The sequence below is a fragment of the Pteropus medius genome, unplaced genomic scaffold (assembly GCF_902729225.1).
Source record: "Pteropus medius unplaced genomic scaffold, Ma_sr-lr_union100, whole genome shotgun sequence".
NCBI classification, from domain to species: domain Eukaryota; kingdom Metazoa; phylum Chordata; class Mammalia; order Chiroptera; family Pteropodidae; genus Pteropus; species Pteropus medius.
The window spans coordinates 40,424,504-40,450,895 of record NW_024354875.1 but is presented as its reverse complement, the minus strand read 5'-3'; the positions used below and the strand labels follow the sequence as shown (position 1 = coordinate 40,450,895).

Genomic DNA, 26,392 nt, shown 5'->3' with positions numbered 1-26,392 from the left:
AGTACACCTGATATAACATGTAATTTAAGTCCAATGTTTCCTTACTTATTCTATGTAAATGATCTATCCATTGATGAAAGTGGGGACTGATATACCCTATTATTGTATTGTTATCTATTTCTATCTTTGTTTTTAGTATTTTATATATTAAGATGCTATGCTGGGTACATAAATATTTATAAATGTTATGTCTTGCTGTTGGATGGTCCCCTTTACCATTATATAATCTTGTTACTTATTACTGTTTTTGTGTTAAAGTCTATTTTGTCTGATGTAAGTATAGCTATCCCAACTTGCTTTTGGTTTCCACTTGTGGAATTTCTTTTTCTCTCCTTTCACTCTGCGCCTATGTGTATCCTTAAAGTTGAAGTTTCCTGTAGGCAGCATACAGTCTAGTCTTTTAAGAAATTTTATGCCAGCTATTCTATGTTCAATTGGAGAATTTGATTATAGTTAGATTAATAATTGACAAGTAAGTTCTTACTAATGCCATATCTTAATTGTTTCTGGGTGGTTTGTAGTTCCCTTGTTTTTTTATGCCTCTTTTGCTGCTTTCCTTTGTAAAGGGCTGTATATAATTTAAGACATTTATTTGGGTTTATTGGTAGACTAAAGAGTAAGAATTGACTAATTATTATGCCAAATTCTGTTAAAATGGCTTAAAAATATCTCATTAAAAACTTTCTCATAGCTCTATAAATGTGTCTCACAGGAAACAACATAGTAATTCTTTTCTGATGACTGTACTTCAAAGAAAATTTCTGCTTTGAATACTGTTAGAAAATGAAGAACCAAGTTAAAGAAAACTTTTACAATATAAAGTCATTATATAATTTTATTTTTCCTTTATCTTAATCATATACTTTAAATAAAAAGATATAAAAGATGTTAAATAAAATTTGGGAAATTAGAATAGGCAAGCATCGTTAATGCCCTAAACACAAATTCCAAATGGTTTCTTTCAAATAGCCACGTATGTAGATGTATCCAATTTTCAAATCCAGCTGCCTGATTGAATGCACCCTGGTCTGACAGAAATAATGCCAGGTAGTCAACCAAGGCCAAGTGCACACAAAAATGGTGCTGAGAGAAATGGTACTCTTTGGAGGTGCTGTTGTACTAATGTGGCCATTAAAACCTTTAATTCTGCCAGCTGTTTTTGAAATACCCAACGACACTGATATGATTGCAGAAAATAATCTCCTGAAGTATATTACCAATATGATACATATTAACATGACTCCCAGGTAGCCCTGGCTTTAGAGCCGATTCCACAGGTGCTTACTTAGGCCAAGTAATAGGATATACAGTACTTACTATTTTATTTACTGCTTAACATGTTTCTCAATTAAGGTTGGAATAACAGTTACAGGTAATAGTGTAGGTACCTATAATCTGGTTTATGGACTTGGTGTCAGAACTGTGAATTACACACACTTGGGAGATGGGGCCCATAGCTTCGATTCCATGGTACTCCCCTCAGTGTCCAGCACACTGGTATTCACATAACTGGTAGAGTTATTCAGTAAATATTTACCAGGACCTCTTTAGGCATTCCATTCAGGATTCTTGTAGAAACAAGCCAATTTAAAAAATTTTCTAGGCTTTGAAAATTTAATTAAATGAAAGGCACTTGCCATTACTGATCATAATTCAAAAAGGTGGTATTAAATTAAGGCCAGAAGTGGTGATTATTCTAGATTTGTCTACATGTGTAAAGTGAAATCCAAGAGAAAGAGTTAAGGAATATACTAGAAACAATATGGGAGAGAATATAAAAAATAGGGTTACAGTTGGAAATGAAAAAAAATCTATTTTTTTCTATAAATTACAGCTATAAAATATGAAGAAATATTGGGGAAGGGAGGAAAGTGATATTAAAAAAATAAACAAAACTCTTGCAACATAATAAAGCATAATCCCAATAGGTTTTTGGGAAACCTAAAGTTTTTAAAAAAGTTCATTGACTTATTTTGATTAATTGGGATTTTTACCATTCCACACATCCTGAATTACAACTAACTACATGTTACTTAACAATATTTTGTTAAAATGCAAGGAAAAATTTTTGGATTCTTTTGAGTCTGAACAACTGCAAAATTAAAAGGTCCCATGCTTAGATTTACATACTTAATTTTCTTACAAAAATAACTTCGCTTATTGTGCCAATATTTATCTGAACATGGTGGCCTCCAACAATAAATTAATAACTGGAATAAGCACTGTATCATTATGAGCTATTATAAAACAAAACTGCAAAGTTATTTTTCCTGTTTGAAGAGATTAGACAGAGTGAAAAACCACAACTATGAAGAAAAAAGGCAAATGTAAATAAAACATACTCATCAAAACAAAGAAGGCAAAAACATAAATACTAGAAACATATTTCAAAAGTAAATTATCACAGGGAAAACTTTCATGAAAAATATTCAGAAAATAAATTAACAAGTATCTTTAAAACAGAGAACTCTAAATACCTGACATATTTGGGATACTCTACAATGTGCAATTACTATAAATAATTTTTCCTCAGGTATTTCTGAATGCTGTAGAAATCTATAGAATTTAACTGTTACAAAAATTTTTTTCTCAATTGTGAAAAATTAAAATCAATTCTTCAACTTTTAAGAAAGAATGAAAAATCTCTTCAATATAATATAGCATGAAAATAGGGTATCTGTTTATTTTGCCTGCCACATCGTATTTTTTAAATGAAATGTATGATTCGAGAATCAATTTTGGAGAATTTTTATGAGAACAAGTGAATGAAAACCAAGTTCTTTCTTCTCATGCAAGCCATAACTTTTGATAAAAATCTACTTTGTACAATTTAGACATATATGTATATAATAGCAGAGCAGGCTTCTATTCAAGCCAGCCAGCCTAACCATCATTTCCAGGGGTCTGCAATCTATCGCTCGTGGACTGAATGTGACTTGCCTATCTGTGTATGTCCCTCAGCTAAGAATAGTTTTTACATTTTTTAAAAGGGTTATAAACAAAACAAAAACAAAGAAACACATGTGACAATGGACCACATGCGCTCTACAAAGCCTAAAATATTTATCTGGCCCTTTATAGAAAAAGTTTGCAGACCCTTCATTCATGCCAGACAGTGCACTTACAAGTCCAATATAATGTTCATTCATTCCCATCAAGAATGTAGTAACAATCTAAAAAGATGTCTTCTGATGTCATCTGTCTGAATTTTTTTTTTCTTCTTCAGTATCATTAAAGTTCATCCTACAATAATAATGTAAAAGTAATTGAAAAAGTATGAGTTTACAATATTAAAAACAAGGTAAAGTAATATAAACTAACCTAAATTTTACCTTCTCAAAAATATTCAATATTCTTATTTAATGAATCGTATGAAAAACATGTCTTGCCTATATACAACAATGGAAAAGAATATTGCACTGTTCTTAACTTGCTCATGGCGGATATTACCAGTAGTTTTATGCACTTCCAAAGTCATATTCTGATATGCTCTTTAACTTAATTTCAGTTATGCTATTTTGGTTTATGACTAAGTGTTTTCTATTTCAAATGTTTAACTTGAAAGTCACAATTTTAAAAATAAAATCTTGAGAAAACTAACATAGCTAAACCACTGGAAAAACATTTTTGTTTACTGAAACCAAGAAAATAAAGATTCATAATGACATCTTTCCTATCTTTAAGATTTGGATAAAGTATAATTCTTGAAGCAGGCTCTAAGAATTTCTGTATTGGGGTCTGTAGTTCTAATATGGTTCTATAAAGCAAGATGTCTCTAATGCTCTCCAGAGACTATGCTGTTTTTTTTTTTTCCTTCTTTCACCTTATGGGGAAAGAATCTAAGAAACTTCATGTGATTATATTAAATTCCATTCAGAAAGCATTCTAGCTTTTATGGATTCTCTGGTCTGTTTCTGCGTATGTACTAGACTGACAATTTAAAGAAGAAAAAAATAAACAGCCTTTGTGAAGAATAGCGAAAAAAAGGTTGTACTGCTTCCTGATAGATTAAAAATTCAAGGAGAGGCCAAGATGAGTAAGGGTTCCAGTACATCCTGACTATACCAAGAACAAAAGAAACTGCTATCCAAAATGTGTTATGAGGCTCCACTATATTTATTCCTAACAAGTCAATGCTTTATATTGCCATTTGAACCAAATTTAAATAATTTATGACCAGTTACTATTTTTTGTTAAATGGTTTTACTTGTCTAAATGTCTAAGCATTTCAATGTCTAGAGGCTATATTCTGATTCTTATGTTTTCCAAAAAAGAAATTTCCAACTACTTACTGTTTTTTGAAGCTTCATTTGATCTGTTTAGTATAGTAAGAATAACTTTAAATAATGTTTGCCAAAGTTAGCTCTAGACTCAGTCCTTCTTACCTTATTTCTCTTTCCGTGTTTTTGGAGATTTTCCAATTTTTCATATATTAGGGTAGCAATCTCTTTTGCATCTCTAGAATCTATTTGCTCTCCCCAAATAGTTCTCTAAAATTAAAAAACACCTTTCTTATAATCGAAACATGACATTTCCATCTAAGAAATTTGGTTAAATATTCCTTAAAGTTCTAAGTGTTCGAAACTCGAATTTCTTCAAGGAAATAATGCTGCAAAAACAGTTTACTGTTATTTAACTGAAATAAATATTAACAATACTGTTATGGGAACATGTAAAATAATTCCTTGAGAAAATGCAGTGCTTACTTCAAATGCCTCAAAACACCTAAACTGTATAAGAAAAGACATCCCCAGAGGACCCAAATCATTCCAATTTAATATAATCACTGGCAAAGGCAAAAACTTGACTAAGTACACAATGGGAAGCAATGGCCTGGTTCTCATCGGCCCACAGCAGGAAGATGGCTGAAAAGCAGGGAAGGGGGCAAGTCAATACATCCAACATATTCTGCTTATTTTGGATCTGAAGCCCTGTTTCATTCTTCTTGGTGGGAATCCCACATGTGTATGCTAGTATTTTGTTTCTTTGTATAACTGTCCACCTGGTATTTGTTTACTCCAATCGTTCTACTTTGGCCTTCTCATCTGGCCTGGACTTCGGGATGCCACCCCTGTCGTTCAGTTTAAATAGGGATGTTTTGGGTTCTAATTTGTCCTCTGGGCTCCTCTGGACACATGGTAACATCATCATTTCAAAGAACTCCCGATTGCCTGGTCAATTCTGTGACTGCTCATTATAGTGTTATTTCTCCAACTACATTTTACTTGAAAAGGTCCCTATTTATGTCACCCGTTTCTCAGTTGTTCTGAGAATTGGGAAGTAGAGATAGCAATTCCAAAAGAATGAAGATTCAGGCTCTGGTATAAGCAGCTCCTTTACTCTCAAGTTCTGTCTACCCTAGGCTGTTCTTAAGATAGAGTTAGCCTCTTAAACTAATCAAAGTCATTCACTGAAAAATCTAGATGTCTGACAATTCTAGATTTCTGAAATTTATCATTTAATTTCTTTATTTAGCTCTATTTCAAAATGTATTATAATTATCAATAAACAACAGAGCTTAATCTGATATTCTTTCTCAAACAGTATGTTAAAATATTTGAAATTATTTCAAATGTTTTACTAGAAAACACAAATATAGTACATGGCAAATATTTATTTTATCACAGTTCTGTTGTTGAAATGTCATTCTTTTACTTGGGAAGACAACAAATGTCATGATTACTTTCAGTTGACAATTATACTGGCTGAAATACATATGCTTTTGTACCAATAATCATAGAGGTTGTCACCAGAATTGTAAAACCCACTGGTAGATATCTAATAATAATTTGGGGAAAAAAAAAAAAAAAAAAAGGTATTGTCAGTGACCAAAGAAAGGAATTATGACTGAAGCAAGAGACCCTAACTTTTATTTTGTAGTCTAAACCATTAATAAACATTCCTCAAGATAAATGTTCAGGCATTAAGGCTATTTCAAAAGTATTATAATAGTATACTATACTTTCCTGGAAAAAAAACTGATTATAAAGATAATATATGTTAATTTTATAAAAGCAGGAAATACAAAACTTCACAAAGTATTAATTACCTTGAATTCTACACCGATAAAAAAAAAACACTTAATATTTCGGTATATCTTTTTAGTAGTTTTTCTATTCATGAGTATAAAAATTTTAAGGCAGTGGATATCATCAACTGTGAGACAAAAAAAAACAAAACAAAACACAAAATCACAGTGTATATGTAAAAAGGAGTTTGTTTCAGTAACAGGCAATAAAATAATGACAAATGGAGAAGAAACAAGAAAAAAGCATTACTAACGCTAAAAACAAATCTTTTGATGCCGGCCTGCTAAAACAAAGAAACGAAGAGGAAAAAGCCTGTACACACCTTTGCTCTTTCGTAGGGATAAAATTTAACAGTTGGATAGGCTCTGATACCGGCTTTCTGGCACGTTTGAGCATAAGCCTGACAGTCTACTTTTCCAGCTTTCACTTTTCCTTTAATCATCTGAAAAAAGAAAAATATGGTTTGCCATTCTCTTTGGCATAAAGTATTTTGACAACCACAAAGCAATACGATACTAAAAGTTTCCAATCTTTATAAATCTAAGTATTTGTTATTTTAAAAACTTAGTTTTAATCCTTACCATTCAAAACGAGATTGTTTCCAAATTTTTACTGGCTCTTTAAATCTCCTATTTGTCCACCACCACCTCCCCAATATCAAATAAACTCTTTTGACCTAACGAGAAAACTGAGAAGCTTTACCCAGAACTATCTCAACTTCCTCGTACCTACACCTTGTCCGTCATACCACAAACATCTCAGATTCTGTCTTCACTCCACCTTTCTCTGGTCTCATGTGCTGAGGTAGCACTCTTCATCTTGTGGAAGGCTGACCACTCCAACTCTCCAGGTCTTCCTTGTCAAATCTCTTACTCTCTTCAGTTTTTACACACATGATCAAAAAAAGATTCCTTCCATAACTGCACTGGTTCCCCTAGCTACCACCCTGCTTCTCTTTCTTTTTGACTTTACTCTTTTACTACTTTTTCTCTTGTCATTTACTTATTTATGTATTTATCAACAGATTTTGGTCTAACTTCTGTTTTTACTGCTCCCCCCACTGAAACTGCCATAAATTCACCAATGACTTCTATTTGACCCAAGTGAGTGGATTTCTTTTCAATCTTCTTAATGGGTACCTGACATTGCTAACCATTCTTTTTTCTTTCTTGGCATTTACCACTATTTTCTCTTGGCTTTCCTACCCCTCTATCTGTTCTTCATTTCTAGAGAGGGGACCTCCTTCTACACCTGCCTTTAAATTATAATATCTAATTACAGTTCTATTTTTGGTCAATAATTCCTTCACTGTGAACACTCTCTCAGGGAGGTTTTATATACCCATATGATGCTGAACCCCAACCTCTCCCCTCAATCTCACAGTCATGTACTGGGCTAGCATGTACTGGGATGGCTTCAGCCAAAGAAGCACCTTAAATACAAACAACATTTCTAAACCGAACCTTCCATCATATTAACCTACTCTTCTTCTGTCCTAGCTACTCAGTTCAGGCCAGAAACTGGGACCATCCTAGACTCCTTCCTCTCCCACCATTACCACAATCAAACTCGAAATCCTATTCTTATATCTCCCTTGTATTTCCCCATTCTTTCTAACACCATTGCCTCAATCCTGGTTCAAGTTATCTTCTCTCACCTTGGGACAACTAAAATATCTTTTCTGCCTTTAGTTTTATCCCCAAGGCTGGGGTACTCAATAGGCAAACTATTTAGGGCGCCAGCAAAGCTGCAGGCAGAAACATATATGCGTGTACACATACACACATCCACATACCTCTCCCCTCCGAAGGTGAGAGAAATCCAGACAAAACTAGAAATCTAAAGTTTACGTCATTTCTATATTTATTTCATATATTCGTTGCTTTGTATTCTCAATTACTTATAGGAGGGCCCCATATTGTTTTTGGTACTCTAAATGTCTTTCTCTGGCTTTGCTGGCTTGTGTTTAGTCCATCCAATATGATCTGCCTAAAATGTAAAATGGTTTTGGCCATATCCAATCATTCTCCTCTAACGTTTATACAGAACACATTCTGAACTATATGAATCACCGAGGAAGAGTGTACAATATGAATAGTAGGAGGAAAAGGACTAAACCTCCTTCTCCTTGCCTGTTTATTGAACCTCACTTTTTGCCATTCCCCATCTGGTCTTTATATTCTGATAGCACTGGACCAAGGATGAAGATCTCCAAACATGCCCCACTCTCTTATGTCTTTTATCTTCGCAAATACTATCTTTTTTCCTTAGAGTACTTTCTAGCCAATCCTCTTAAATGCCAACTCCTAGTCATGTTGTAATTCTTATCTCAAATACTAACTTTTCTGTGGAGCCCTTCTGTCTTCTCGTAGCATGACTCTGACATTCTTTTTCCCATGTTCTTGCCTCACTCTAATTTCACTATAACAATAATCCTGTTGTAGTACATATATTTATTTGCATTTTATTTTCCCACTAATATAAACTTTAAAGACATGGAACTTTTGTCCTTCCATTTTTGTAGCCCAGTATTTATTTCACTTGGTACTTAAGATTTATTGAATAAATGACCTTTGTCATGTTTAACGATTTTCTGCTATGTTTAAACATTTTGTTAGCACTGTTGGAGAATGACGTCAACATCGTGGCCGGAGTGAGAAGGCTCCATTGTTTCTCCCCTTAAGTTTACAACAAGTTGAACTATAACTCGATAAGAGTATCCTGATCAACACACAAACGTGCCTGAGAGATCCACGTATCAGGATATACGAAGGTGGGCATTTTGGAATGAAAGGGGAAGCAGGATGGGGGAAAGACAGGGAAAGCAGCCACAGAAGCAGTATGGCATCCACAACAGCTCAAGCAAGCATGGTAGCAGAGGAGGAGTTGGCTGCAGCCCTCACATTGTGAGCCTGAGACTGGGCAGAAGCAGTTTCCCTCCCAGAAAAGGCAGTTCCCTTGCCCCCTCCATACTGTGGCAGAACTACATAGAGGTAACTGGGAAACTTCAATTAAAACAGTAGCCAAGTTATTACTAGCAGGTGAGTAGACCTGCAAGATAGTGAGCCTGCCTCCCCTCCCCCACAAGCCCCAGCACAGCCCAGTAAAGCCAAAAACACAAGGAAAAAGTACATAGTTCTGGGAGCTTACAAAACCGGTTCCACCACCTGCCACATCCTTCCACCACAGTGGTGGTGTCTCATAACTGAAGCAAGCTGGTCACAGGGAGGACATCCACTAGCGGTACTTTAACTGAAGCAGCCTCACTGTGTTCCCAGAGGCACAAATAGTTCAGGTAAGAGAAAACGAATAATTGAACTATAGCACCATCTACTGGGAAACAAAAGAAAGTATCCTACCCATCAACCTGTAGAACTGTTGAAAGCAAAACATAACACAAGAAAAGAGATCACTACCTCAAATGCACAGACACAGAAACAATCCATCAAATACCATGAACGACCAAAGTAACTTGGGAGCACAGAAAGAAAATGAAGTCTACAGATTTCAAGGAGCAATGTGATTTAAATGACAGAATACAAGACTGCAGATATGAAGAAACTCAATGATATATAATAACACTGAGAAGGGCAGTTTGATGAACTCAAGAATATAATTAATGAACAAAAGTAGTACTTTACCAAAGGGATTGAAACTATAAAAAAGAATCAAACAGATATTCCAGAAAACACTGGAAACAAAGCAGCCCAGAGGTAAGAATTAGCAAACCTGAAGATAGAAACAACCCAAGAGGAAGAAGAGAGAACTCAGAGTTAAAAAAAATGAAAACTCTATGAGAACTATCTGACTACACTGGAAACAGCAACCTAAGGATAATAGATATACCTGAAGAAGAGAAGAGAGCAGAGAGCCTACTCAAAGAAATAATTGATGCAAATTTCTCAAGTCTGTGGAAAGCACTGACATCAGAATAGAGGAAGCTAACAGAAAACCTAATTATATCGCAAAATATTTCCTCCAAGACACATTTTATTCAAACTGTCAAAAATTAAAGACAAAAGAAGAATTCTCAAGGTAGTCAGGCAAAAAAAAGACCGTAGCCTACAAAGGAAATCACATTAGATGATAATCAGATTTATCAGTAGAAACATTACAAGATGGAGAGAGTGGAAGGAAATATTCAAAATATTGAAAGAGAGGAACTATCAGCCAGGGATAATATACTCATCAAAGTTATCTTTTAGCTATTAAGGAAAAATAAAGGCTTTCTCAGACAAACAAAAGCTGAGAGAATTTGCTACCACAAGACCTATATTACAAAACATGTTGAAAGTAGCTCTTCTTCCAGAAACAAAAAGACAAAAGTCTACAAAACTTTGAGTAAGATAATAAAGAGAAGCAGGCAACTGCAAATCTACTTCAGAATAGGTTATTAAACAATTATAACAAAAAGGTTAAAGGGGGGGAAAAAGGCATTAACTATAATTACAACATTTTTGTAACAAATGCACAAAATCAAAAGAAATAATTTGTGATAACAAAATCATAAAAGGGGAGGAGGAAAAGGACTGAACGGGTACAGGTAAATGAAGAGGCAATCAGAAGAAAAAGGACTATTGTGTGTATGAGACATTTTATAGAACCCTAATGGTAACCACAAAATAGAAATTCAGAGTTGAGACATGAAACAAACAAAAAAAAGGAAATGGACAAAAGAAATTGTAAGAAACCACCAAACTGAAACAGCAAACAGAATTAGAAGGAAAAAAAAACAATGGAGCAACAGAGCTACTGAAAAACAAAACATAAAATGGCTGTAATAAGTTCTCATATGTCAATAATCATCCTAAATTTATATGAACTGAACTCACCAATCAAAAGGCACAGAGTAGTGGGATGGATTAAAAAACAAGACCCGGCTAAATGTGGCCTATAGGAGACTCATCTCAGCTCCAAAGACAAAAAGAGGCTCAAAGTAAAGGGGGTGGAAGATGATACTTTAAGCAAATGCTATGCAGACAAAAATGGAGGTAGTAGTCCTTATATTAGACAAAATAGATTTCACGGTAAAAAAGGTAACAAGAGACAAAGATTGACATTTTATAATGCTAAAGGGGACAATTCATCAAGAAGACATAACACTTATCAATACGTATGTATCCAATCTGGCAGCACCAAAATATATAAAGCAATTACTAACAGACCTAAAGGAAGAAACTGACAGCAATGGATAGATCACCCAGAAAGAAGGTCAATCAGGAAATAATGGCCTTAAATGACACAATAGACCAAATGGACAAAATTGATATTTTTAGAATTTCCCATCACAAAATGACAGAACAGACATTTTTCTCAAGTAAATATGGAACATTCTCAAGGCTAGTTTTGTGTAGGGGCACAAAACTAGTCTCAATAAATTTAAGGCTATTAAGAAATCATTCCAAGCATATTCTGCAACCACAATGGTATGAAATTGGAAATAAACTACAAGAAAGAGGAAAATAAACAAACATGTGAAGATTAAACATGTTACTAAACAAATATTGGGTTAAAGAAGAAATAAAAGATCAAAAGATACAGAGACAAATGAAAATACTATATACCAAAATTTTTGGGATGCAGCAAGAGTGGTAGGCAAGAAGCAAGTTTATAGCATTATAGGCTTACCTCATGAAACAAGAAAAATCTCAAATAAACAAGCTAATATTACACTTTATAAAACTAGAAAAGGAAGAACAAATGAAGTCCAAAGTCAGCAGATGGAAGAAATAATAAAATTAGAGCAGAAATAAGTGAAATCGAAAATAAAAAGATAACAGAAAGAAAAAAAAACCTAATGAAACAAAGAGCTGGCTCTTTGAGAAGATAAATAAAATTGATAAAGAAAAAAGAGACTCAAAATCAGAAATGAAAGTTATAATGGACACCACAAGAATACAAAAGATCATACAAAATACTATGAAAGGCTATACGCCCCCAAACTCAATAAAATAGAAGAAATGGATAAATTCTTAGAAATATACAACCTTCATAGACTGAACCATGAAGAATTAGAAAATCAAAGCAGGCCGATCACTAGTAAGGAAATTGAAACAGTAATCAAAAACCTCCCCCAAATCAAAAGTTCAGGACCAGATGGCTTCACTGATGAATTCTACTAAACATTCAAGAAGATTTAACACCCATCCCTCCCAAACTCTTCAAAAAAATTGAAGAGGAGCAAATAATATCCTAATTTTACCAGGCCAATATTACATTCTAAGGATGCAAAGACGGTTCAACAAACAAATCAATGTGATATACCAAATGAACAAAAGAAAAAAATCACATAATCATATTAATAGATGCAGAAAAAGCATTCGACAAGATACAACATACATTAATGATAAAAATATTCAATAAAATGGACACAGAAAGTACCACAACATAATAAAGACCACATATGAAACACCCTCAATTAACATACGCAATGGTGACGAGATGAAAACTTTTTCTCTAAGATCAGGAACAAGACAAGAATGTCCACTCTTGCTACTGTTTATTCAACATGGTACTAGATGTCCTAGTCAGAGCAATTAGGCAAAAAAACCCAAAAAGCATCCAAATTGGAAAAGATGTAAAACTGTCACTATTTGTAGATGACATGATTCTATATATAGAAAACCCTGAAGACTCCATCAAAAGACTATTAGAATAAACAAACAAATACAGTAAAGTTGCAGGATATAAAACCAATATACAAAGATCCACTGCATTCATATACAACAATGAAACATCAGAAAAAGAAATGAAAAAAATAATTGCAACATTTATAATTGCAACAAAAAGGATAAAATACCAGGAATAAACCTAACAAAGGAGGTGAAGGACCTGTACACTGAAAACTGCAAGACATTTTTGAAAGAAATTGAAGACACCAAGAAATAAAAAGATATTCTGTGTTCATGGACTGGAAGAATTAACTGTTAAAATGGTTGTATTACTTAAAGCAATATACAGGTTTAATGCGATCCCCATCAAAATCTCAATGGCATTTTTCACAGAAATTAAAAAAAAAATCCTCGTATTTGTATGGAACCATAAAAGACCCCAAAGAGCCAAAGCAATCTTGAGAAAAAAAGAACAAAGCTGGAGGTATCACACTCCATGACTATAAAGTATACTACACAGCTACAATAATCAAAACAGTATGGTATTGGCAGAAAAATAGACTCACAGACCAATGGAACAGAATTGAGAGCCCAGAAATAAAAACATAAATAGGTAACTAATTTTTGACAAAGGAGCCAAAAATACACAACAGAGAAAGAAAAATCTCTTCAATAATGGTGTTGGTAAAACTGGAAAGCCACATGCAAAAGAATAAATCTAGACTATCTGATGCCATACGCAAAAATCAACTTAAAATGGATTAAAGATTTGAATATAAGGCCTGAAATAAAATATATATAAAAACCATAGACACTAAACTTATGGACCTTGGTCTCAGAGTTTTTGTGAACTTGATCCCAAAGTCAAGGGAAAAATGAGTGAATGGGACTACATTAAAAAGACTTTGCACTGCAAAAGAAACAATCAACTAAATAAAAAGGCCACCAAACGAATGGGAGAATATATTTGCAAACAATATCTCTAATATATATATAAGAACTCATATAACTCAACAAAAAACAATCTACTTAATCAAAGGGCAGAGGACCTAAATGGGTGATATTCCAAAGAAGTCATACAGAAAGCCAACAGATATATGAAAAGATGCTCAATACTGTAGTTATAAGGTAAATGCAAATCAAACCCACAATAAGATTTCACCTCACACCTGTTGGAATGGCTAGGAGCAATAAAACAAGAAATAATAAGTGTTGAAGATGTGGAGAAAAGGGAAGCCTCACACACTGCTGGTGGGAATGTAAACTGGTACAGCCACTATGGGAAATGTATGGAAGTTCCTCAAAAAATTAAATGAGTGACCATATGACCCAACAATCCCTCTTCTGGGTATCCACCCAAAAAATGTGAAAACACTTATTCGTAAAGATGAATATACTCCTATGTTCAATGCAGCATTATTCACAATAGACAAAGCACAGAAATAAACTAAATGTCCTTTGATGGACTGGATAAAGAAGATGTAGTACTTATATATAATGGAATACTATTTAGCCATAAAAAAGATAAAATATTGCTATTTGTGACAACATGGATGGATCTTGAGAGTATTATGCTAAGTGGAAAAAGACAAGAACTCTGATTTCACTCATATGTGGGATATAAAACAAAAAGAACAAGTGAATAAAATAAAATAGTCATAGATACAGACAACAGAATGGTGGTTACCAGAGGGGAAGGGAGTGGGAGGAGGACAAAGTGGATAAAGGGGGGTTCAAATACAAGGTGATGAAAGGAGACTAGACTTTGGGTGGTGAGCATACAATAGAGTATACAGATGTTGGATTATCAAGTCGTACACCTGAAATTTATATAATGTTATTAACCAACATTACTCCAATAAATTTAACAACAACAAAAGAGAATTGTTGAAAAAAATGCAGCTTAAGAGGAAAAGAAGACATTAGTGGTAAAAACGAATAACCTATTTGAAGGACCACTCAATAGCTAAAATATTTTATGACTCACATAAGTTTTGAAATCACTATGCTTGGAATGTTCAGCTGTTTAGACTGGTGGAACTGGAGCTGATTTTCTCATTCTAATGAGTGTTTTGTAGCCCTTGGCAAAGGTTTTTGAATATAGAGGCAAGGAATTTATCAATCCAGATTAGGTCATTAACAGGACTGTTAAGAAACACCAAAAACTTAGACTGTATTCAGTTTATGTATTCAGTTTTATAGGTATTAACTGAATTAGATACTTGGGATATAAATATAAAGGAGACCTGTACCTTGCCCTCAAGAATCTCACAGTCTTATGGAGGAGACAAATAATGAATATGCATTGAATAAGTACACTGATGGAGTATAAGATATCAAGGTGATACTATTTAACTGAGAAGGGCAAAGAACACAGGAGTGTTACTAGAGCTGGGTTTTGTAGGATAAGGAGAAAAAATCCAGATGACTAAGGTAAGGAAAAGCCATTTAGAGAGAGGAAACAGTATGTACATGGTGGTATTTATTCTGCACACCTGGAGTACTTTGTTGTGCCTGCGGTATAAAGTGTAGGGTGGGGGATAGAGATAAAACTGAAGAGTTAGGAAGAATAAGATCAGAGACCTGTAGTCAAAAATACAAGTGAAGGAAACTTGGTTAACAGGAAGCTAAAGATGGCAATATTTTAGAAAGATCACTGGGGCAGAACTGAAGAACGCAGACTGGCAAGATGAGACGATTTAAGAGGCACGTATGATAAGGTGGTGAACAATGATGAAGGCTTGAACCAAGAGGCTAGCAGAGGCCATGGACAGGAGACGACAGATTTGAAAGGCATTTAGGAGATAGAACTGTTAGGATTACTGATTGCCCAGAGGGTAGGAGAGTAAAGGTGGTACGGGAAGAAAATAGGGAAAAAGCAGGAGAAATGAGGCTTCTGGCTGTTAATGTTAGATAATATAGTCAGCCAAGGCAGAGAAGATGTTAGCTAAATGTTTTAATAAAGGATGAAATCTACTGCAAAGATTATAGTCATAGAAATAAAAAAATGGAGCTTTTAAATTTCAGAGGAAACTTAAGAAAAATGTTTTATCTAATTACTGAAATATGCATGTAAATACAATTTATTTTAGTAGATAGACAAGACTTACTCTAGCCAAGAGCTCAAACTCTGGAGCAAAATTCTGGCAAGGTCCACACCAAGGAGCATAGAAGTCAACTACCCAATGATTTTTTCCTTGTAAAATTTTTTCATTGAAGGTCTGAGGTGTTAGATCTATGGATGCCGGAGGTAAAAATCTGGCAAGGAATCAAAATTATTTTTCATTATACAAAACCAAAGCAAACTTCTACAATATAATATTGTAAAACTTTCTAAGTTAAAAATGACTTCAAAGAATGACAATATAATAAAGTACAACCTTATTTTGGTAAATTATAATTCTTTACTAAGTACTTTAAAATGCTAAAATCTTAAACAACTCACAGTAAATTTCATTACAGACAAAAGAGGAATGTAAATAGCATTAAATCTACTTTTATACAATGATACATATTTTAATTACTCACCCTAGACCCCAGATTCTTAGAGAATAGGCATCCCTATTCCAACCACTGTAACTACTGAAAACAGAAAAAATATGTAAGTTGTAAATAGTATTTCCCATTATTGAATATGTTCAAAAAACAATCTCATTGTAGTAATTTAAAAGATGAGTTTAGGCAAATGATTTCATGTAGCATCTCTCTTCTCAGATATATGTAGCTTCAAACTCTGCTTGCTTGGCTTCCCAAATATATTTTTCTCTAGTCTTACATGTCTTTTTGAGCTCCAGTCTGAATGTCTAGCTGCCTGATGGAATTCTACTATAGACCCATGGGAATGACAAAACGCAAAATGTCCAAATCTTTAGTTCCCGAACCTTTACTCCAGTTGTCTGTGAAATTCCTACCCACTTTTTAAGAGCAATGTCAAAAGCCACCTCAGAAATGTTTTACGATTTCTTACAGTTTTGATCCCTTCCTCCTTTGAAATCTATAGTTCATTTTTACTTTTTAAATAATCGTCATCAAATTCTGCCTTGATTTTTTGAGTTTTCTACCTGAAAAACCATGTGGTGTTGTGGAAACAGTATGGGCACTGACACAGACTTGGGTTCAAACTCTAGCTTCAAGCCTTAGTAGCTGTTATCTAAGTTATCTAAGGTCTGTGAATCAGTTTACTTATCTGTAATAGTAGGAAGGGTAATAATTTTTGTTTCTCAGGGTATGTGTGAGGACTAGTGGAAATAATGTGAGCAAAAGATCTAGTATATGCCTCAAACAAAATAGGGACTTAATAAATGTTAGTTTGTTCTCTCCTTATCTTTTTTACTAGATTGGCAGCTTCATGAACAGTGGACTGTTCAATTATCTTTTCATCTTCTGAAAGTCTCATTAGAACATGATCTTAAACATGTTGAGCCCCCCAAAATATTTGTTGGATTAACTTTTAGTATCCTATTTAGTTAGGATAACTTTTAACTATAAATAAATGACTATAATAGTGTCTTCAAATTTTAGACAATACTTACTAATATTGATAAGCTTTATCTGATTTGAGGGGAAAAAATCTTATCTCAGGGTATCTCCGAACATTTTCTTCGGCACAAAAAGAATGATACTGTTGGCAGTCTATGCTGCCCACATTGATCAGTCCAGTTAATGTCTGTAAAAAAGAGAAGATAAATAGATCAAAGTGATTAGAATAAAATTACCTCCATAACTATTTTATATATGTTTACAACAGAGAAACTGTCACTATGAGACAATTATACTATTTATCAGTTACTTTCATCAAATTAAAACACATAGAACATTTACAGCAATAACCTGGAAATCTAATTTTGTAGTCAAGAACTTACTACAATTTTGCATATTAAACAGATGATTCCATTCACCTATTAAACTGGGAAAATAATTTATTCCTAAAATTCAAAATGTTAGAAACCAAGAACTAATAAAGGACTTTCCAATGGTATTTCAAGAGTTACTTTTTCAAATGAAGACATGGGTTGCAGGTAGCATACTGACTCATTCTCAAATTTAAAAATTTTACTGAAAATAGCATAAAATTATATTATCTTAAATGTTAAGATACTAGAAATCACTTTTAACTGTTAGCTTTATTTTTTTCTCTTAAAAATAAATATAAACAAGTCATTGCATTTTCCATTCTGGTATTTACATTTCTTTCCAATCTTTCATGATATATAACGCTGTTTGTATAAAATTTTAAAAATCCAAATGTTTTATTGATTGAGGATATTTTTTCTTTGAAGTTCTACAATATTGTGATGAAACTATATATTTAAGCTCTAAAAATAAAGTAGAAAAATTTTATTAGAAAATGGAGAACTTTGGGTTGACTTCGGTAGAAATTTGGTGAAATCTGTATGGAGTAAGACGCAAAAAAAGGTAGATTATTCTATACCATTCAAATACCGGAGAGAAACTGAATTGAAATCTAAGTGGTATGATCAAAATTGTTATTAAGTTATAATCCAGAAGTGGGTTCACTCATCTCAGTTTCAAAATAATTCTGTTAAATAAACATTCTTAGTAAATGTTAAGATTGAAAATAAACTATTTTACTATACCCGGGCCATTCTTTTCCATTCTGGCATTAAAACTTGACATGGATGACACCATGGAGAATAGAAATCAACCATCCAGACTTCATCATGTTTTCTTTGTTTAACTAGTTCATTGAACGTGGTAGGTGTCAGGGAGATCACTGAAGGATTCATAAGATCCTAAGATAACACAGCTTTCATTACAATAGATATAAAAAAAGAGTTGTTCATAAAATTTTGGTAAATTGTTGGTATCTGTCATTTAGAAAAGTTTGCTTTTGAATAATAAAAATATACTTAAGGATATCTTAAAGAGATTCTATAGTGAATTATTTTAAAAAGGAAGACATGATCCCTAACTTTTTAAGTTTGAGATTTGACCATTTGTCTTCTTAAATCAAGGTATATTTTCTTCCTATTCCTTGTATTGATAAAATAATCTTAGGGAAGGGAAAAGAGGCAACTCTGAGATTATGGGTAGATGAGGCAAGATTTCCAAGAGCTGCCCAGATGTCTACATAGCCATATAGTTCTGTTCTGAAACCAATGATTGGTTTGGAAATGGCCCTTTAATTAATAATGTAAAGCCTACTATTCTACTTTTCCAACATTCTGACTGGAGATACTACACAACCTCTCTACAGAGTACTTCCTCCAAATGTTTTAACAAAGCTTCAGTATATCATGATCAGGTAATATCAACAAAGATGTTAGCTTCACTGGGGGAAACAAAACCAAAACACAAACCCAAAAATTATTACTCTGGAGGAGGGAGAGATGAGTAGAATAGAAAATAGAATAGTCATTACTTAAGCAAATAAGCAAAATTTTTCATTCTCAGAAGGCCCCTGTTAACTATGTTAGTCAATCAAGATTATTATTGGGGGAAGCGGGGGGAGAAGGCGATGCTATTGATGTGTAGCACTTCTGTGCTAGTAATCTAGGCCAGGCATAGCTGCCCAGGCTTGAAAGAGGCCCTCTGTTGGGGGGTGAGGGGGTGGGGTGGGGGTAAGACTGCCCTTACTCACACATTTCCTGAATAATACTGGGCTCACTCCTGTCTCATCTATATGGGCCTAAAAGAAGTAATCGGTGGTTGGGTCCATCAGAGAAAACAGGGAAAGGAGGGGAGCAAAGCTTTATGTGGAAGTATAATTTCATGTATTTGATATTAGTGTCCACTAAGTACAAGGCACTGAACTATGTATCAAACAAAACACAGACTTATTCTCAGAGTTTATAGTGAGTACATAATAAAACATTAGAAAAATTTAAGGAATTCATTTTCTTTTCAGAAAAGGTTTGGCATAAAAGGAATAAGTCCTGTCATTAAGTATTTATACAAAGTATACACATACACAGAGGGATTTATAGCCATGAACTTAAAATAATTTGTTATACCTCTATAATTTATAATACTATAGAATTAAATTAATTTAAAATACCTCTATGAACTCCAAGATCTGCTCGGCAGAGTGATGTCCTTCATATTCATGAATGTTGGACTGGTTAAATACCACTGTTGTTGGATAAGCCTGAATGTTATACTGTTAAGAATGAGAATACAAATTAAGTAAGATTTTATACATTTTACCTATTTGTTTCAAATTTATAACCAGCATACCTTTATCTAAGTGACAACAAGATTTTAAAAACCCATTGCTAAATTGCTAGTGACTGAAAAATTTTAGCCTGAACAAATTTAGCAAAGCAAATGGATTCACCATTGTACTGATGAATACCTGATCCCTATTTATAGCTACTCCATTAGGCATAAAATCCATAGACATGAAACACAGATAAGTGAGCATGGGTAATTATGAGCTTGGTCTCTTTTCATTCTCCTGAGATGCTTGAGGCTAATCTCTAGCTTAAGTCTTTTTTTCGAAACCGTAATAAATATTCCAATTTGTCCAGGTAGAAGAAAATCAAGAAAACAGAAAAGCAAGAATAAAGAAATGTATTAATAATTAAGGTATACACAATCCTATTTTAGGATTTTCTAATCTGTTCCTCATAACAATTCTATCCAGCAGCTAAAATTACTAAGTCAGCTTTACAGATGAGGAAACTGAGGTTTTGAAAGGATATGTGACTTGGCCCAGATTCACCAATAAGTTGAGTAGTGATGCTTGGTCTCTTCCAGGTGAACTGATACCATGGTTTTAAACTCTTACATTTTACTCATTTACCTATAGGCTATTTAATAGTTGAGATTAAAACAGTAGAAAACCTAGAGGAATTCAAATTAAGATAATTATTGTGTCTAATTAATTTTGTATCTTTGCTTAGCATCTTTTCAGAGTCACATGTAAGACATTAAAAACCAAAGACCTTATTTATTTTATTTTAAAACTTATTGTAATGAAATTTTCAAACACAATAAAGAGAAAAATCTAACAAATATCCAACCCATGTATCTCTCCCCTAAATTTAAGGAAGATTAACTTTTTTGCCCCACTAGCAGATTGTTGAAAGTTCTCTTTTTTGATCCCATTTCGTTCCTTCCATGACACTAGAAACAATCAATATCCTAAAATAAGTGTTTGATGTTTTTATATTTTTGCTACATGTATATGTACCCCTAAGTAGTGTACTGTAATGTTTGAGCATTTCAAATTTTTCTGTAATTTTATCATAGTCTGTAGACTATTCTATAAACTGTTTTCAGTTTATATTGTATTTATGAGATTTACCCATGCTGGTAAAGCTAGATCTAGTTTTAAATGTGCTATTGTATTCCACTGTGTGACTGGGTAATTGATTTATTCATATACTTGCTACTGTGAGATTTCTAAATTTTTGTTAATTTGATAGATGGGGGAGGGTCTAGGACTATTGTAATTTGTACACATTTTCTTTTTAAAAATTTATTTCAAACGATTTTGTGATGTGGCTTGACACATTCTTTTACCTTAGAAATTTTTGACACTGTATGAATATGTTTTATTATTTCATGTGCATTTATCTGCAGCAGCTAGTGTGTAATTTGTACCTTCTTGATGCCTAGTGGAGTATTTCCCACATTTACTTCTATATTTATTCTTTAACCTCTTTTATGAAATGTCTGTAAACATCCTCATTTTTTTCTATTAAAAAAATTGATTTATAGTCTTAAAATATTCTGGACACTAAGATTTTGTCAGTTATATATGCTGCAAAAACTTCCTCAGTCTGCTGTTTATCTTCACTTTAAGTGTCCCTTTCTTTGGCGATAGTTTTAACATTTAATGTAGCCAAATTCATTCACATTTATTAATTTTTATACTTATTGTTTTTGTGTGTGTTTTAAGAAATTATTCCTCATACAGATGCCATAAACGTTTCATTTTCCATTTACTTCCATGTTTTCAAAACATATTGCTTATTTCCTCCCTTCTTTACCTCACTTTTTTCTCTTCCCTTTTCCATTTATCTTTTTAAAAAGTTTTAGTTTTTAGAAATTTTAATTGAAAATACACACAAAAGCAGATAGCAATAAAGTCTCAGGTACTCTTGTAGCTACAATTACCCACTCATGGCTGCTCTTATTTCATCTATACCCATTTCCACTCTATTCCTACCCTATTATTTTAAAGCAAATTCTAGATAATTTTCATTTCATCCATGCATATTTCATTATATTTAAAACACAGGGACTCTCCCCCAAATATAATCACACGCACATTTTAATACCTAAAAGTTAACATTAACTCCTTAAAATCATCAGATATTCTGTCAGTGTTCAAATTTCCCCAGTTCTCTATTTTTGCAGTTGGTTTGTTCGAATTGCATCCAAACAAGGTCTAAACTTGCTTTTGAATGACATGTCTTTTAAGTCTATAATCTCTTCATCCCCCTTTCAATATGGCTGTCCAATAAACTGGGTGTTTGTTCTGTAAAGTCCTCTACATGCGGGATTTGAGGTTGCATGACCCATAGTGTCATTTAACATGCTCCTCTCTGTCACTGGATTTCCTATCCATGGAGGGATCTAAAGGCTTGATTTGATTTTTTTCCCCAAGATTATTTTATAGGTATTATTATATACTTTCATCATGACATAGATAATTTCTAGTACTTCTTGGAACTAAGAGTATATATTAATTCACCTAATGAAATATTTTTATGTTAACAAAGGTCTCAAAAAGCTCGTTGCTTTAACTTCCTTCTATTAGCTACACTATCATGAGGAAAGCCAAAGAATAAAAGTTATGGACAGCCAAAAGGTAATGCTAAGTTAAAAAAATATAAAGATCTTAAATAATTGAAAAATCATGAATTTTATCAAGCCAACTAAATGTTTTCCCGAGTTTGATAAGACCGTATCTATATTTAACTATATATCCATGTTTTAATCCATCATAATTCTGAATCATTTTATTAAAATTATTTGTTTAAACAATTTGTTGCTACTCTAAATAAAGGTATATGTTTGGAAAAGTTTATTTTAGTATTAAATCAGAATAAGTTTTTTACACTTTGCCTTACCATGTTACAGAGTCCCTCATGAACTGTACAATCTAGTGTACCAAACTTAAGCTGACCATAAAGATGCTTTGATGCTTTTCGTAGCTCTGGCAATAAAGCTCGACACGGTGGACACCACTACAAAACAAAAAATACTCATAAGCAGTGAGCCCAAAGAAACATCATTTTTGCAAAGAGCAATACGCTAAGTAAGACAAATTAGGAGTTGCAAATCTTATGCGTGTATATACTTAATCCTTAGAGGGCAAGTACATCATCAGTGCTCTTACATGCAATATGTGGCAGTGGTTCAAACTGAATAACATATAGTCCTCATGGTTCAAGGTTATCTAGAAAATATCTTTTTGCTGTGACAAAAGAAAATCTGACAATACTGTATTAATTTTGACAGATAAAAATAACTTACAGGGGCAAAAAAATCAACAAGCCATGGCTCTTTGTCATTGGCAGGAAAATTCTGAGGTCCAAGTGTGGTAACATGAGAATGAACACTTTCTTTGGCAAAGGCAAGTATATCATACAGAATCTTCTTTCCTTTGAAATGGAGCAAGAGAAAAGTTAAAATCCACATTCTGCCTTTTATCCATAGAAAACATTTCAAGTTTTTATACTAAAACTATTAAAGGAAGATAAACTCATGAACAAATTGATTTTGGTGAGGTTTTAGCATTCTCTATGCTATAGCTGCATAGGTTTGCTTTGCCGGGAGTACTCTTTCCTTTATCCTTCTGTTTCTTGGAGGACCAGTTAAAATGTCAAGATCTCTTTGAAATGTTCTTTCATCCTCAGAGGCAGAATTATAACTTCCTTGCAGTGTTCTTTGAGTTCTTATGCTTACCTGAGCTATTACTATGGCCTAACTCCTAAAGCTGTTCCTTTCACCTAGACTTCTTTTATGAATTCAAAACCTGTATTACCAACTACCCAGTGGAAAATTTCCCTGGATGTCATATAAACATTTCAACCGTAATACTATGTCCAAATTGAAGTTATTTCCCCTCAAACTTGTTCATTTTCTCACCTTCCCTAAACAGGCAACAGCATAATCATCTGCTCGGTGCCTGAAAAAGATTTCCCAGAGTAATTCTAGCCTTCTTTCTTTGCTCTTGCATCATAACTCCATCCATTCCATCTTTTACCATTTCCAACCCCAATTTAGGCTACTGCCTAAATTCGGTATGGCAACTGCAATAACCAAGCTGGTCTTTCTGCTCGGTCTTTAATCTGCTTTCTATATTTCTAGTACCACTTTATAAAAACATTAATCTGATCATGTTGTCTCCTTGCTTAAAGACTCGTGATGATTTGCCATTGCCTAAAGATTACATACTTCTTGGCTTGGCAAGTAACAGCTGTCTCAGCCAGTACATGGGCCATTTTCCCATGTGCCCTTTGACTTATTCACTCAATAGTCAATATTAAATCAAGCACTTATTACATGTCAGGCTTTGTTTAAATGCCATAGAATATGCAAAATTTAAAAAGATAAAGTCCTCCTTAAGGAGCTCACAGCCCAGTAGAAGAGATTTCCACAAATATTTAAATATAGTGATAAATGACACCACATTCTCCTGCCTTTTCCTTACTCTTCACCGCTGCTTCCTGAATTGTTCAGTGAATTCCTCTATCTTTGACTATCCCTTAAAAGTGATTTTTAGGGCCCTGACCTTGTCTCTCTACTCTCTCTTAGCCAAGCTCATCTTAGACAACCTCATTCAATTACATTGATACAATGATTATTTATATCTACATTTTTAGCCCCAAATCCTCTCCTGAGGCCCAGGCCTACATCAATTGTGAACTGGGAGTGTCTACTCTCGATCAACTCCTCTACCAGTATTCTTTCCTCACTGAATGATTCACTCACTCAATTGCCAATTACCCAAATCAGAAACTTGGGCCTCCTCTTATTCTTCAACATCTAAATAATCATCAAGTTATATGATATTGTATTACTGATATTTTAAAAATCTGCCCACTTCATTTCATCCACATTACCATTCTGTAGATAAGGAGCTCTCTTTTGTTACATAAATGACTACATCAGGCTTCTAACTCCTCTCCTTTCTTTCAGTCTTGCTTCTATCCATTCTAGGCAGCCAGTTCCACCTTTCTAAATGGTAAAACTAGTTAAATTACATCTCTGCTTAAATGCCGCTGCTGCTTTGCCCTCAGTATAGAGTCCAAATTCCTTTACCTGACAGAGGAAACACATTAATTTGGATGCCTGGTACTCTTTCCAGCCTTAAGTCTCATTCTTTTCCCACACTTCATATTCTAGCTATCCTGGAATTCTTGCTAAGAAATAATGAGGTTCTCTCTTTGAATCCATAAATACAATTGCTGGTTCCTTTGCTTGGGAGGTGTTTGCCACTTCTTTATTTGGGAAACCAATACTTATACTTTAGATTTCAATGAAGAGATTGCTTTTTTTTTTTTTACCTCAGAAAATTATTCTTCCTAAGTGTTCTTCCTAAGTGTAACTCATACTTGTCTCTTGTGGTAGTCAGGTTCCAAGATAGTCCAATGATCTCTACCTCATGGACTCACTGTACCAGGGTATGTGACCAATAAAATATGGTGGATGTAATGGTTTCTTTCATTGGAAATCAGATTATGAGACATTGTTGCTTCTGTGTATATGTCTGTATGTCTCTGATCATTCATTCCGAGAGAAGCCTGCTGCCATACTGTGAGCAGCCTTATAGAGAGGCCCAGGTAGTGAGGAAGTGAGGCCTCCTAACTATCCCAGGCGTTATCTTGGAACCAAATCCTATAGCCACAGTCCGACCTTCAGATGACTATAGCCCTTACCTACCTTGCCTGTAACCTCATGAAAAAAAAAAAAACAAACTTAAGCCAGAACCACACAGCTAAGTTGTTCTTAGATTCCTGAATACTAGAAACTGTATGAGTTAATAAATGCCGTTTTAAGCTAAGTTTTGGGGTAATTTACTCTCAGAAATACGTAATACTCCTCACTTCAGACACTGAAAAAGTTGCTCATTTACTTGTATGTCTTCTCAACTAGTCCATACTGTTCTTTAAGGTAGAGATGAAGTATAATTCACATTTTTTCCTCTCCCCTATACTGTAACTGGCATATGTGATGCTCAATACCTATTTAAACCCAAAGAAATAATATGTTATGTTATAAAGTTACTGACAGAACACACAAAAAAGTATTTGGTGATTCATGGTATATTCCCCAGGGGATAAAATGCTTTAGGCTAACTTAAGGGTGATTTGGAGTTTACTAAATATTTTGAGAGGCAAGAAGGAATGACTGCAATGCAGGAAGAAGCCTTGTATGAAGGCACAGAGGAGTGAAAGAACATGGTATTTTCAAGGATCCATAAGTAGCTATAGCTAAGATTATCAGAAGGGGCAGAAGTGAATGATGAGGCTGGAAAAACCAGCAGAGGCAGAATGTACTCTATTAATTTAACAACTATATAATGAGTTCCTACTAAGAGCCAGACACAGCAATACGTGCTGGAGATAAGAGTGGTGAGCAAAACAAAGTCATTACTGCTATGCTAAGAAATCTGAAGTTTATTTTAAAAGAAATCAGGAGAGTCAAAAGTGACATGAGAATGTTCTAGATGTTCTATGGCAATAAATGAAAATAACGCAAGTAACCAATTGTAAACAAGAAAGGCTATGAGATGATAACTGTATCAGAGGATATTATAGTACACGAAGAAGA

At 33.8% G+C, this 26,392-nt stretch overlaps 1 protein-coding gene across 3 annotated transcripts in view; it reads right to left on the bottom strand.

Annotated features, from left to right (window-relative positions):
- Positions 1 to 1,305: 1,305 nt before the first annotated feature.
- The window catches only part of DNAJC10 (DnaJ heat shock protein family (Hsp40) member C10), a 45,643-nt gene continuing 20,556 nt past the window's right edge, over positions 1,306 to 26,392 (bottom strand). For 2 of the 3 annotated variants that reach the window (XM_039855859.1, XM_039855860.1), the window contains 10 exons: positions 23,090 to 23,217; positions 22,684 to 22,800; positions 19,659 to 19,760; positions 18,238 to 18,393; positions 17,173 to 17,306; positions 16,169 to 16,222; positions 15,751 to 15,898; positions 6,352 to 6,471; positions 4,386 to 4,490; positions 1,310 to 3,243 (listed from right to left, as the gene is read on the bottom strand). In XM_039855859.1, the coding sequence (XP_039711793.1) occupies positions 3,232 to 3,243; positions 4,386 to 4,490; positions 6,352 to 6,471; positions 15,751 to 15,898; positions 16,169 to 16,222; positions 17,173 to 17,306; positions 18,238 to 18,393; positions 19,659 to 19,760; positions 22,684 to 22,800; positions 23,090 to 23,217 (1,076 nt within the window). In that variant the 3' untranslated portion in view covers positions 1,310 to 3,231. Of the gene's footprint in view, positions 3,244 to 4,385; positions 4,491 to 6,351; positions 6,472 to 15,750; positions 15,899 to 16,168; positions 16,223 to 17,172; positions 17,307 to 18,237; positions 18,394 to 19,658; positions 19,761 to 22,683; positions 22,801 to 23,089; positions 23,218 to 26,392 lie in introns of all 3 variants that reach the window. The other variant, XM_039855858.1, reaches the window with a different exon arrangement.